Source organism: Rattus norvegicus, chromosome 17, assembly GCF_021556685.1.
Source record: "Rattus norvegicus strain SHRSP/BbbUtx chromosome 17, alternate assembly SHRSP_T2T, whole genome shotgun sequence".
Lineage (NCBI taxonomy): Eukaryota > Metazoa > Chordata > Mammalia > Rodentia > Muridae > Rattus > Rattus norvegicus.
The window spans coordinates 61,791,581-61,806,549 of record NC_141550.1 but is presented as its reverse complement, the minus strand read 5'-3'; the positions used below and the strand labels follow the sequence as shown (position 1 = coordinate 61,806,549).

Sequence of the window (14,969 nt, the reverse complement as noted above, 5' to 3'; positions counted from 1 at the left end):
TCGTTGGCGGGTCCTGAGCAAGGCAGAAACATAGCCCGACTTGTATGCTTAAGGGTCACACTGGCTGATGGGTTGAGAATCCCAGAGGGGCCAGTGCAGAAGCAGAAAGGCACTGCAGTAATTCAGGTAGGGAATGACTTGTTTTGAACAGAGATATTTCTTGTGGAGGCAGAGAGAAGACCAGATAATGGACGTGTTGGAGAGTTGGCCATGAGTACATGGTTTGGATCATTATAACTCCTAGAATGGAGTTAAATGTTTCCTGAGATAGCAGAGATGGCAGGCGTGGGCTGCCTGAGTGTTCTGTTTGGGACACAGTGAGCTGATGACATCCATGTGGAATTGACAGTGGGAGAGATGTGTGAGGAGCTGGAGTCAAGGCCACCACTTTGAAATTTTGGACATCAGGACCGATTAGAACAGTGAATGAGACGAGAGGAGAAAGTATTGGTCTGGGTACCAGAAGAGCCCAAGGCAAGCAAGGTAGAAACCAGGAAAGACCAATGGGAGCAAAGGTTGAAGGAGGAGGCTGTGCTGCTCAGAAATAGGGGAAGAGGAGTGAGAATGGACAGAGAAGAGTTAGCTGGGGTGGAATACCCCTGTCACAATAAAAACTTACCAACAGACTGGAATACAGGGAATCTCAGATATCCACTGGGCGTGCTCCTCGGTCTTATTCGGTTAAGCAGAGACCATTCACTCAGTCTTCTGGTTTACTACATCCAGGACTGTTATTTTGAATATCATTATTTTGTACCAAGAGGAATTTCTGCAATAATCTTGGCCAAATGTCTGAGCAGTGTAGGGAGGAAAAGCATTGTTCCCTTCTGTGATATGTGAGATTTTATACATATTTATATGTTTTCTTTCTTTTTTTTCCTTTTTGGCATAAAAGGTTTGCTTTTAGCCTTTATTTTATGTGTATCTCTGCTTCCCTTGGGGCCCAGAAGAGGGAAGCAGATCCCTTGGAACTGGAGTTAGAGAAGGTTGTGATCTGCCATGTTGATGCTGGGAGCCAAACAAGGGTCCTCTGGAAGAGCACCCAATGCTCTCAATTGCTGTATTGTTCCTCCTGCCCTCTTCCCACCCCCATTTTGGCTTTTTGAGGTGGGGGGGGGTCCTGCTCTTTGGACAGGCTATCTCAAGTCATCATCCTCCTGCCTCAGCCTCCCAAGTATTGGATTATAGTTATGAGTTGCATCCATTGGCTTTTCAAATACCTTAGGTCTGTCTGTGGTAACTGATGCTTTGAGGAGAAAAATCCTCTGTGCAGGGTTGACCTATGTTTTCCTGTCCACCGTTTCTCTAGTGCAGATAGTCTAGCGACCCCGCTGGAGCTGCTGGAATGCAGCATTTCGGTCATTTCTGTGTGCCTCTAAGGGTCACAGCATTCTGTGATAAGCCTGTCCCAGCACAAAGGGCCGCTTCCCCAGATGTGCTGTAGTTCAACTTGTCTGAAAGAGCCTTGGCTTCTGCAGGATGGGTTTGCGTCCATCCTTTTCCCATTACACATTTATCTGGCCCTGAGACATCTCTGGAAAAGCACCTAAGAATTTGGTCCTTGTGTCTGACCTTCTCCAAAGATTAATTAGTAGAGGCCCCGAGGCTGTAGCTCGTTTTAGGACCGTATCCTTCTCTGTCAACCCACTTCCATATCCAGAGGAGGAGAAAAAGCAGCTCCCTGCCTTGCAGAAAGAATGTCGCTGGATCTTTGGTTCCTACACAGGATCATAGCCTTGTGCACTGTCACAACCCTGGGGAGACATTTTTTTTCATGTCCTCTGAAGGAAAACCAAGCATGAAGCAGTGTATGAGTATGCCCCCTAATTCTGCAGCAGGATTTACATTCTGAAAATAGGCTGGTAAGAAGGATTCGCAGTTGAGAGCGTGTTGCTCTTAGAGAAGACACGGCTTCTGTTCCTAGCACCCACATTGGGTGACTCACAAGCAGCAGGGGGACAGTCACTCTCTTCTGGCCTCTGGCTTCAGGCTCCAGTGCTGGGATTACAGGTGTGATCCACCCACATACTTGAGCTTTCCTGCGTTATCTGAGGCCTTGCCAATAGGGTTCACTGTGTGCTTTGATTCTGACTGGCCTCTTAAAGGACAGCATAGTCATCAGTGAAAACGATTTGGCCATTTTATTGGAAAGCAGGAAGAAGCCAGATGGCTGGACAATCAACGTAAACTGTAGTCTGCACAGTTTTGTAATTACATGAAGAAAAATAAGTAGGATAGTGTAAAAAGAAAAGGTAAGGTAACACATTTTAAGTGTTACCTTTAAGCCAGGAGCTTCCCACATTAAAGATTATAGAGACTTGGTATATATGTTTATACACCCTACTTCTGTCTCTATAGAGATGGCCACTGGTTGGTACATGGCATACATGTGTGTTTGCTGCATATTTACGTGGATGACTAGTTCTTTTGCTTTGGTGAGTGATGTGGAAGCTGGTGTATTTTGGCTTTTGCACTCGTGCTCTAGCAGAAGAGCTTTAAAAACCTATTTCTTTTCTTGCCTTAGCCCAAAATAATCAGTATGAAGCAATTTTATAACATTGATATGAATCTTTCAATGTTTTCCCCTAATTGTTTCATTACAGGAATCTTGTTATAATCTCTCAGGAGGCTCCGTGTGTCAAGCATGTGCTTCCTTATATTTTGGATTGTGAGCCTTGCCTTTAATGGCTGAGCCATCTCTCCAGCCCTAATACTTTGTTGCAAATGATTTCCTGAGGAACTGAATTGTTGGTCCCTCTGTCCTTGCTGGAGCAAACGCTACATTCTTTTAAAACAAGATCAGTGTTGGGACCTACACTGTCGTTTCTATTTAACCAAAGTATTTATCCTAAAGTTAAATAATGAAACAAAACTTCATGTGTTACTGTTTACTTCTCTCGACTTCTATGTGCTTTACTTAGGACTGGTTCTTATTTCTCCCCCATGGTTAAGAGCACAGCTGATTTTATAAATTGAGTCAAAATTCCCATTTATTCAAGTCTGCTCACTTATTAAAGAGCTCGAAGTGGGGTGCAGCTGTGTTTAAGTATACCACATCGATATTTTCCATGAGATAGTATTTGTGCAGAAAGAATATTTAGAAGCATTTTTTCAAAAGTAATACAGGTTCTTTTTTGAGCAGAAAAGACCTCTGCAGAATCTCAAGACGTCTGGACTCCTGCTTGGAAATACTTGTTTCCTGACAGAAACTATTTCTGCTCAGAGCATTGTAGGCTGTAAGGATAGTCTCAAGCTAAGAAAAAAAAATTACTAAAGTTTCAAATCCAATTTTTCCCTCTGCCCAGAGCTGCAGTTTTACATGTGTATACTGCATTTTGACATAAATTTGAAAGTATAAATAAGAACTCATTTCTTTATTAGCTGCTTGGTGGAAAGTTAAATTCTCATGCAATCTCTCTGTGTGTCTCTGTCTCTGTCTCTGTCTCTGTCTCTGTCTCTCTCTCTCTCTGTGTGTGTGTGTGTGTGTGTGTGTGTGTGTGTGTGTGTGTGTGTGTGTGTGTGTTTTGTTCGGGTGTTAGTATGATGATTGGGAAATCTTAAAGTAGAAGTTATTTTTCCCTTGGAAATTGCACTTCATATCTTAGTTTAGCTTCCAGGGCTGTGTTTCTGTTTTATTTTTAGCTTGAAATAAAGCTGTGTTTTTCAAGGCTCGTTGTAGATTTGAATGCAGCTCTCCACAAAGGAAACTGTGAACCTGTAACATGTTAGAGGTGGGTTTTCTGGTTATCTGTTCAAACCCCCCCCCCCACCCTCTGTGCAATATGTATAGCTTAGCATCGTTGTGACACTGTCTTTGCTGACTTCTCCCTGCAGCATGAAATGGCTGGAGAGTTTCTGCATCCCAGCTCTTTAGATCATGTGTCCGTAGTTCTAGTCACCTCTTCCACTGCCGCCACCGCCACCACCGCCACCCCCCACACTCACACTATAATTCAAACTTCGCCTACCAAGATGTGCTTAGTTGTCATTCATTGTCTCTGAAACAATGTTTAATTGGTCCACCACCCAGTACCACCTCAGCAATGAAATAGTAACTAAAGTCGTGTGACCATGTGTACCTCTTTTTATCAGTATCCTGAAGGAAACAGTCCTTCTGGTGTGTTGTCATGCAATGTCTGTGGTTTGCGAAGGGCACCAGCCTAAGATCGGAGTGTTTTTGAGGAAGCACTCTGGTTTCTTGTCAGGAACCTAATATTGGAGAATAATTTCCAGATGCTTAGTCTTTATTAGTGTCTCCATGGCGTTTTAAAAATCTTCTTTAAGCGCCTCTTTATAGTCAAATTTACTCTTTCTTATAATTTAGATATTAGGTAAATATTTGCATGGTTAAATTGTTCTGATTTTGAAGATGCAAAAAAAAATTTTTTTCATATGATGCTTTTGGCAGTACTCCTAGTTTATAAAAATAGGACCTGTATTTCAGTATATTTAAAATGGAGATAAAAGCTGTAAAGTGCTTAATTTTAGGCTTCTTTCAGGAAAAATTGAACATTTTGTTTTGACTGTGTCTGTATTACAATGCGTTTTTCATACATTAGGAGGTCAAGAGTGATCCTTCTAGAAGTCTCTGACTTTAGAGGTGCCTGTGACATATTTGAACTGCTGGGATTCATGGAGATTTTTTAAGACTTCTTTTTTTCCTACACTGTGAAATGTAAACCTTGGAAAAGCTTGTTTAAATGTTAGCACTGCAGAGCGTCCGATGTTATCGACCGGTGATTGGTTACGTAAAATAATTGAAATGAGTTATTAAAACTATTCTGCCTGATATGTGAAGGCTGGAAATTTATTTTCTCGAAGTAAATGGCAAGCCAGCGCACACATCCATAGTGTCCACATAGGACTGGCTTCTGAGTTCATTATGTAATTAACGTTTTAATGACCCTTCCTGCTAAAGGGAACAATTCTATGAGAAATTAGAACATTTACTTTCCATTTAAGTTACTTATTTGTGTGCTCAAAAGACGGTGGCGGCTTGTGATTTCCTATAAACTCCTGGACTGTTCCCCCCCCCCTCCCCGTTTTAGCTTTTGAAACAATGTATTTCTTTTTTCTCTTGGAGGTTTTTCTGTTTCTTTTTTTCTTTCTTTTTTGCTTTGCTGGTTCTCTATGTCTTACACTCCCTCCATTGTGCTTTTCGTAGTATCCCACCAGTTTCACTTGTGTCATTTTCTTGGTATTTGAATTTCTCAGCTATTTCCACCTATCATTTACATAGAAACTTGTTTTCTGTAATCACTTCAAAACATAGCTTCCGGGAACCACCTTCTGCAATAGAGAACTACTTTGTAACTTGTGTTGAGAGCCTCACAACTATTTCTGACTAGATCTGATTTCATTTGGGGGGTTGTATATTATAAATGGTTTTTGTTTTCCTGTCAGTTGTCAAGTCACAGAGTCCAGTAAGTTTGAATAATAAGGTAGTTGTCATAGCCCTCTGTGCCCAGAGCAGTGTTTTTTTCCTCTAAGGTGTTTTCTTCTGTGCGTCTGTATTTATAACTCATTTTTGTAGCAGCAAAAACAAAGCTCATGTGTAATAATTGTATCCTCTCTTGTTCTGCTGAGTATTATTGTATTGTTTCTATAGTACTACTGTATACTTTTACAGTTTTAACATTTTCAGTCCTACTTCTCTGGGAGACTATTTTATCACTTAAGTATTTCCACATTGCTGCATATTTTGGTTTCTTTTCTAAATTACTTTTACTCTGAAAATTAATATTGATGTATGGAATTGTGGACTAGAGAGATATATTGTTTCCTACAGTGTTAAAGCTTATTTTAACCTCAAATGCTTCTTAAATTCCATATATAAGCATTAAATTTGATACTTTTGGCTACTGTGTTATACAGATGCAGGAGGATGCAAGATTTGAGAATAACCAAATATATATGTATATATATATATATATATATGTATACACACACACACACACACGTGTGTGTGTGTGTTAAAAGTCAAATCAGATGTTCTTAATCTTTAAAAGAGTCCCAAGATATTAGTCAGGAGCCCATGTTGTAAAAACACTAAACTGTATGTATGTGAGAATAACCTTTGGTGTCACAGCAGGACGAGGAGCTTCTTGAGGCCAGCGTTTTGTGTTTTACAACTCACCTTAAACACAGACGGACATAAAGGCTTACTTGATTGGATAAACAAGGAAAATGAAAAGAATAAAACTTCTCTATTAGGAAAAACCTTTTAATCTGTGAATGCAACTGCTGCTTTTCGATGACAGTTTATGTTAAATTTTAGCAGGGGCTCGACACTGTCCCTGTCATTCATCTGTGAGCACAGGGTGGCATTGGGACCTCATTTCATTGAGGAGCATGGAAGCCAAGCTCCAGCAATCCCTTTTTCTTCCAGTGAAGGCCATCCACACTCAGCTCCCCTCCCAGAGTTGCTGGAGAAACTGAAACAGTCAACCCACACCAAGTGCTTTGGGTAGTGCCCGTCCCCTGGTGAGCTCTCAGCAAACCCATCTACTGCCACTGTTGCAAGTGTATTTTGTTGCTGATATGATCCAGAGAATGAGTCTGGCTCCACTCGAGAATCCCCCCCCCCTTTTTTTCTGCATGACATCAGCAATTCAAGTGTCGGAATGGGAAACTGTTTAGGGGTCCTTCTCCTTCAGGGTTTTTCAGAACCATTGGTTAATTATTTAGAAAAATAGAAAGCTGCAGCCACACTTCATAGACTTGATGTCATGATTACACCTGAGTGATTCCAGAGGGGACTTTTAAAAATTAAGTATAAAGCCATGCATCCCACTTCTTAAAACTTGAAAGAATGTAGGAGAATATTTATCAAACCTAAGAAGAGCAGTTCTTAAAGCAGTGGGAGAAATCAAAAGCAAAGTTTCAGAGTCCGGCACTTGAGCAATTTAGGATCGCTTTAAAATTAGTTCAATGTTAAGAGAATGGTGAACACATTTGGGAAGAGGGCTCACCTTCTTGCCGACCTGAACTGATGTGTATTCGATGACGGACTGACTCAAAGCTTGATCAGTGGTCAGTCAGCGGCAGTGACAGAGGAAACGCCAAGACCAATAATGAAAAAAACGGGAGGATCCCACAGTGATTGAACACTGTAACAGCTATGCACAGCTTACACTAGCCAGGTTACCAACCACTTTAAGAAGGGATAAGAAGCTGCTGTGGGAGAAGTTTGCGGACAGGCCTTTTTCCTAGAAGAACCCACTTGCAACAGTGTATCCTCATGAAACCATAGGTTACACATACAGCGGACCCGAGAAATTTAGTAGCCATTTCAAGTAACAAGCAGTTTTCTTTAGAGTCACCCCTTCATGGTTAAAGTCTTTAAGCAGAGTTTGTGGAGTTAGATGGTAGATTGGCTGGTCACTGAATTGTCACTTCTGCAAAGTATTAGATAAGCATCGTCCTGCAGCTGCATCCTATTCTGATGTCACCTTCCTACTGTAATAAAACCCGCTGTTCCTTTCAAAGACAGACTTCTAGCAGCTGCGGATAAGCTTCCCTGGAAACAAACCTGTTCATAAAAATAACGAGCCCATTATAAATTACAAAAATATGAACTATAAGGAAAATACATTTTGTGTAAAACTGTTCCTTTATCCTGAATTCCTTGAGAGAGTTCCTCTCGCTCTCTCTCAAAGCCTTCCTTCTGAGGAGGGAACTGACCCTGACTGGTAACTTACTAGATGCTGTGTTCTTAACTTTTATGTGACTAGAAGCTCTGCTTCCTTTCAGTTTAGCCTCATGGTATTTGGGCTCCTTTAAATAAGAGAACTGAGAAAAATCCAAAGTCAAGAAGTTCTTAACTCCCCCCTTTTAGAGAAGATAGGAGGTAGCCTCCTAGAGACTCCGCCATGGGGTACTGACAGGCACACCGCTTATTTCCAACTAGGGGTTGGAAATCACAAGCCATGAAAATAGATTCGAGAAAAATCATCTGGGTTTGGGGGTTTGGGAGTATGTATCAGTGTGAGTGTATGTTGTGTGTGTGTGTGTGTGTGTGTGTGTGTGTGTGTGTGTTTAGCTTTTGAATTTTTGCCCGAACAAAGATCATATTAACAAAGTTAGATTTTATTATGCTTTGTTTACCGTTGATTCTGAGGTGAGAATTTTTCTTATTTTCTTTACATGTATATGTGTACAAATGTGCAAAGGTATGTATATGCATACAAGTATGTATACATAAAAGTGTCTCTGTAAATAATACATATTCACTTATGATATGGAGATATAAGTTAAAAAATAAAAGCTCATTAGACTGGAGGGACAGATGCTCTTGAAAATTAAACTTGGCAAGAAAAAACTACATGTATTCCTAGAAGAGAATGTAAAAGAAAGAATAGTTACTACATATTTTGGCTTTCTGCTGTGTTTCTTTAAAATGACTCGTCAATAAGTCATTTAAAATAATTGTTTGTTTATGAATTATAGCACTGGAGATAGGGAACGTAAGGCCTCATGGAAGCCAATGCTAAACTACACAGTGACACCGCAGCCCCTGTCCTCATATTTAAATCTGGCTTTCATTTGCTGGTCCCTCCTCATACAAGAGCCCATTTAAAATTGATTAATGAGCCTCTAGATGCTGTTCACCTCTTCAAGAGTCTGTGCACGGGAATCCACATGCTTTCCCTAAAGACCGGCTCAAAGAGTGCGGGCCACACAATACAGCCTGGATGAGGCTCAGGAGTGTCTGCCACGGGCAGCGGCCATGAGTGGCCTATCTTCACCACCCTGGGAGGGAGCTGCTGCTGTTTATCAGTGTTTCAGGAAATGACCCTGCCAGAAGATCTCTGAAACTTAGGAGATATGTGGCCGGCATGGCAGGGCAGTACTTCTGGTCTGTGTCTCCAGTCTTCATGGCTCCCCTGCTCTCCAGGATGTGGTGGCCAGCTGACTGCTTTCCTTCCTGTGCTTTGTAAAAGGAGTTTCGGGGCAAGGTAGTTCCAGAGCCAGGTACTTCTGAAAAGCTGAGGGTGGGGCTGATTTCCAAGGTAACAGTCACTGGCCTGTGCCCTCTGCTTCCCTTAGCTCTAAGACCTTTTCTGTCCATCTTCAGGTCTGGTGTAAAGTCCCCACAGGTTCGGCTTTCTTGGTTGAGGTTTTCAAAGGTGAGACAGAGTGGGAGTGGATTTGCAGTTGCTGCTGTTGTTCTGGGTGAAGCACAACAGAGCAGGTGCTGCGACCCATCCCGTGGAGCGTGCCGCCATTTTCTTCATAGTCACTATGGAAACCTGCTTGCCCTCTTCCTTCCCTTGCTCTCAGTTTCCTGTTTATAGTGGGAGTAAAAATGTCAATGGGTTGTAAAGACCCAACTAAGTAAGCAGTTTCACAGAAATCAGGGCTTAGTTACAATTTGCAGATCTGAATTTTCTTCAGATTCAGCTGTTGCCCTTTGTTTGTGTTGGATGGCGCCTTATACCCAAAATTTCTCATGACTTCCATACCAAAGAACTGTGAAGGGATGGGTACTACAGTTAGAACAGGATGCCACCAGCATCCTGACTAACCATCCTGAATAGCCAATCAAAATTCCCCTCACTAATGACCAGTCCTCTTCACTCCCTTGCTTTGCCTCTGAGGGAGCTCTGGTGAGAGACTTTATCATATGAAGACCTTTTCTCAAATAACCTAGGATTGCCTCAAAGTCAGTTATTTTTAGAGAGTCACAGAGTAACTTTTATTATCTATTCCCAAAATCTTTGCTGATTTAAAATTGCTCATTAGAATATAATCTCACTGTCTATTGCAAATGTATCTGTTGATTTATTTTATTAAACTTGGACTCTATAAAGTGTCTCAGAAAACTCCGTATTTGCTTGTGTTTACTCCATATTTACACTTCTTTTTTACAGACTTGGTTTCATGTAACCCAGGCTGGCCTCAGACTCACTGTGTAGCCAAGGATGACCCTGAACTTGTGGCCCTCCTATCTCTACCTCCCAAGTGCTGGGATTACACATGTATGACACAGGGCCATGTTAGGCATCCAACTCAGGGCATCCTGCATGCCAGGCAGGTCCTCAACCAACAGTGCTTCGTTCCCAGCCCTGACTCCTATTATTTCAATATTCGCTTTCTTTGTAATCCTTTTACCTTCCAAACCCAACAGGTATAATTACTGACTTCCTATGTAGTCTCCACAATTCATATATATGTCTTTTCACTTTTGTACCTTGTAGAAAAACTCTAAAAGTAGTCTACGTGTTTTTATTTTTAATTTTTATTATATTTTGTTTATTTCATGTGTGTGTGGATATGTGTGGATGTTCACATGCCATAGCCTGTGTGTAGAGGTCAGGGACAGTAGAAGTCAGCTCTCAGATTCTCGTGTTGGTTCTAGAGACAGAACCTGCCTCAGCAGACACTGTCTCACCAGCTGTCCACATCCTTCTGGAATCAAATATGCTTTTGTATATTTACAGGGTACTGGAATTTTATTTTATATTGTGGGGCTGATACAGAAGGATCTTAATATTTGGCTTGGGGGATTTTAATTGTTAGCTTAAAATACCCTAAATGTTTTCAAAAAAATACTTATTTTATTTATTTATTTATTTATTTTTGTTTGTTTGTAGCTGGTTTTAGAAGAAGTTTCCGTCTTAGCAGAAAGGATAAGAAAACAAATAAGTCCATGTACGAATGCAAAAAGAGTGAACAGTACGACACAGCAGATGTGCCCACATATGAGGAGGTGACACCCTACCGGCGGCAGACCCATGACAAGTACAGACTCGTCGTCCTGGTTGGTAAGTGTTTGCTTTGTAATCCTGCAAATCAGAAAAACACCAGGATTTACATTTGAAGTTTATCATAGTTGAAGCTTCCAGCTGAAATCCCCTTCTTGCTGAAGGCCTTGCTTAGTCTCTGAAGTGAGCGTTTGTCTGCTGACTGTGTTGGGACTGGTCTGGTCCTTTGGAGGCTACCTCATAAGTAGCCCTCGGTCCCGTGGAGCCTCTGTTGCAGGTGGGTTAGGAAATTCACTGTAACACAAGAAGCATCAAGAGTATTAAATCTTAACATACTGCTTAATGGATATTTGAATATTTGTTAATGAGCATTTGAATATTTGGTGATGAGTGTTTGAATATTTGTAAAGTAAGTACTTGAATATTTGTTAATGATGTTCTTTTCGATTTATTTTGAGGCAGTAGCCATGGTGTAAGCTACCTACAGCAGTTAGACCATCGTGAAATAAGTTCCAGCAGGTTTCAAACCATTTTAGAATGTGTGGAGGTATGTAACTGAGGACTAGAGTTCCTGCCTGGCATTGGGCTCAGTTCTGAGTAGTGTAAAATCCAAAGTTCGGGCAGATCATGTCTACAGTGGTTGGCTTGACTCACATGAACGGTCTAGCCAGTCTCTTGTGCAGCCTGCACCGACATGATCCCCCATGACCTTATGTTCCTCCACTCCTGTCCCTTACTATGTTTCTTTTAAAATGTGGTGAGAGCTCTGTCAGCTTCCAGGATTGAAGCCAGAGGTTTTGCATAAGTTTGGGGGTAGAGGAGCATAGTGTCTCTTGTTAATTCTTACATTATAAACTTAAGATGACAGTTTGGGGAGGAGTAAGGATCATTGGAAGGGTGAGGAATCGGCCAGTTTCGTGAGGAGAACTCCTTTGTAAGTTTGTTCCATGCTAACTGAGACTGATGGTGGGTGATTTGTGAGAAGCAATATGGTTTCCTCTTACCAATGACACCAGAGTTGATCATTAGCCTGGCCGATACTGAAATTATTTATCAGAAATACAGGATCACATACAAAGAAATTCAAAGTTTCCTTTCTTAGTAAGGCCTACCTTTCTCTAGTCTCAGCTACATCCAGAAAGGGGTGGGGGGCTCCATAAATGTCACGGTTTCCACCATGCTCACAGAACTCAGTTCCAGTCCACACAGCACCCAGGGCTCATGGCTGATCCTCTGGTCCTACGTGGAGGCTACCTGAGACCCACTGCCTTCTCTCCCTATCACTCCTGCTGTAAGATCTGAGCAGCCTCCCTCCATTCCTGCCCCCTCTTCCTCAGCCCAGGAGCCCAGTGTGGTAAAGGGGACCATGGACATAGACCATGTGGCTGTGTCACTCCTGCCTTTCCAGCCAGGCATTATCCTTGGAGTTACAGGGCTGTGCTTGCTTTGCCTTTCATTTCCAGACTAAAAGGAGGAAAAAGGAGCCCAAGCCAGTTTTCTTCTCCTGTAGGCACCACGCATAAAGCCGTGTCTGCAGGGGCAAAGGGGTACTTGAGCTTGGCTTGGGTCTGTGTAGTAAGCCAGAGAAGAGTGGAAAGAGTCAAGGTGTAGAGCTCTTGAGGATGATAGATGATTCTGGAAAAGAGACAGCCAACCCCTGGGATCCTCAACAGGGATTGGAAGCAGACAGCCAATTCTGGGGATTGAGACAGTGGTGTTACATAGGTCTCCGTGGCAGAGTGCATTAGCAGTCCTGGGCCTGCCTTAGGACAGGATAAAAGTGCAGGATGCCACATTAGCCTTCCATCATCGAGGCCAAATACTTGAGATAGTTAACTAATACAGATAAAAGGTTCCTTTTGTTTCACAGCCCTAAGCACGAGAAAGTAGCACAAGTGGAAAACCTCACATCCTCACCCAGGTAACTGCTTAGAGTCCTAGCACAATGCACTCCAAACACAATGTAAAATGACCTGCTGCTATCCACTGTATCTGAAATAGGAGTTAATTCAAGTGATCCTGTGGCTCTGGGCCCATGAGAGACATGGCAGGGGCATTTCATAGAAAGGATGTGCTCATCTCTGCAACGGAGAGCAAGGAAAAGAGGAAGGAGTCTCTGCTAGTACCTTGTGGGCTGTCTGTCAACAGATGTTCCCCAGTCCTGTTTCCTCATCTGAAAAGCAGACAGGATAAGAGCTTTGCTAGTCTTGCAAAGACTCAGACTTGCTCCTAACCCAGGCTGTGGTCTGAGTAAAAAACCATTCTTTCATATTATCCAAAAATATCTTTAAAATAAACCTGAGGTGTTCTAGTCTTAGATGCCTGCTGATTTTGAGCCTCAGTCTTTGAAATGACCATATAGCAGCCAATCTGAGAGAAGCACCTGGGTAATGGCTGTATGGTTTGGAAGTTCTATTCTGTTCTCTGTTAACTGCTGTCTTTCCTGACTGCACGGTGAAGACATGTTTCCTCTGTGTGCAGGAGGGTGGGAAGACCGTGTTGCACCTCCTTCATTCACTCTTACCCTGGTTGTCAAAGCTGTGTGGAGTAACAACCTGGTTAAAGACGGTGTTGGGTAAATATCACCAGGAAGATACAGAATACTTTCTCTCAATAGTGTCACAATATGCTTTTCTTAGACCCAGTGTTCAAGAAATCAGATTCAGCCAAGTTGGTGCCATTCGAAAATACAGCATCAGAGAACCATGAGCCTTGATCAGAAATACTTGATTTTCCCTTCTTTAGGTAAACATGTTATTCCCAGGCTGCATTTTAGTCCCTGATAACCTCACATGTTTCTATTAAAGTCCCTTCTGCATTTAAAAATATTTCTTAAAAAGTGTTAGACCCGGGGTTGGGGATTTAGCTCAGGGTAGAGCGCTTGCCTAGGAAGCGCAAGGCCCTGGGTTCGGTTCCCAGCTCCAAAAAAAAGAACCCCCCCCCAAAAAAAAGTGTTAGACCCAAATGCTGGAGCATTTACTACATATTCCTATACAGCATATTGTATTTCATCTTTAGTAAAGGCTGACCTTTTCATAAGTAAAACAATAAAGTCAAATGATGTATGTAAGCTTGTGGTGAGGACGAGGATAAAGGTGTGGTCTGAAGAGCCACAAAAGCCCTTTTGTGGCTTAAGCCAAAAGGAGGGCAGAGATTCATTCTGTGACTGTTCAATGATTCCTTACTTGTTCCGTCTGGCTTCTCAGCATAGGGGAGAAGCTAAAAGTAAAATTTTGCATATTTCACATTTACAACACAAATACGATTCGGTCCTCTGGGCTGAGTCCCATGTGTTGTTTGAAGACTGCTATGCAGAGGTGCTCTGAGTAAATGGACATCTGTAAGAACGTCATCATTTTCTCCTAAAATGATGCTGTCCGCACAGCTGGGTAAGGCAGAGTAGGAAGCACGTGTTCATAACTGGGCTGCTCCGGAGGTGTCCATGTACACACCCCAAAACCAACAGTCACAGTCGAATTCATGGATGTGTGGTGGGCTGAAAGTTATCCTGTGAACCAGAGACAAATATGATCTATTAGAATCACAGTTGGCTTCTAATGCCTGTAGTCTCTCTGAAATATGTATAGTAGGGAGTCTGGCATGAGACATGATTCTCCCCATTGAGCTGGCTTTTAGTGAGCAGGTCTGTTCTGAGCGCTGGGTTCTCTAGGTTACAGCAGAAGCTTTTGTCCTCTAGCCGCCTATATTCCAGTGGGTGAAGATGAACCAAAAATCTATCATTCCTAGGAGCAAATGCTGACAGCTGTGGCTACTTGTGTGGCTAATGGATGTGGTGAGCTGTACATAGGAGGTGGCTTGTGGTGCTGGTTAATAGAACTGTGAGTTTGGGACTAGCAGAGAATGGATTTTGAATGAGATCCTGTCATCCCCAGTGGAAGTCACCTTTGGAAGAGTTAGAGAGGAAGGAAGTAACCATTACCACTGTCCTTTGCTTGGCTAAGGAAGGTGAATGTGGTTGGATTTTGACCTTTCAGTTGTATTGTATTCTCGTCATAGCTGCGGTAGAAAGAGGAGATGCGAAACTTAAATGGGTCCACAGACCTGCTTTAGAGGGATGTTTAGTTAGCAAATTTTTTATTCTCATTTTCTTCTTGGTTTTTGTTTCATGCTCTGGCATTTGCTTTATGAATTGGTGCCTCATTAGGAGTCCTTTTCTCCCTCGTGAAAACGACATAAGGAATGAGCCGCTCTGACTTATGCATGTAGCTCGACCCCGTAGTGTCACTTTGGAACACTAAACTC

The 14,969-nt window shown here is 42.2% G+C and overlaps 1 protein-coding gene across 8 annotated transcripts in view; it reads left to right on the top strand.

The window, feature by feature from the left end:
• Mpp7 (MAGUK p55 scaffold protein 7) overlaps positions 1–14,969 on the top strand; it is a 269,029-nt gene that overhangs the window by 212,169 nt on the left and 41,891 nt on the right. For all 8 annotated transcript variants that reach the window (XR_015640818.1, XR_015640817.1, XR_015640819.1 and 5 more), the window contains 1 exon segment: positions 10,596–10,766. Coding sequence is in view for 4 of the 8 variants with exons in the window: in XM_087590730.1 (XP_087446856.1) it covers positions 10,596–10,766 (171 nt within the window). In the remaining 4 variants the exon portion in view is untranslated.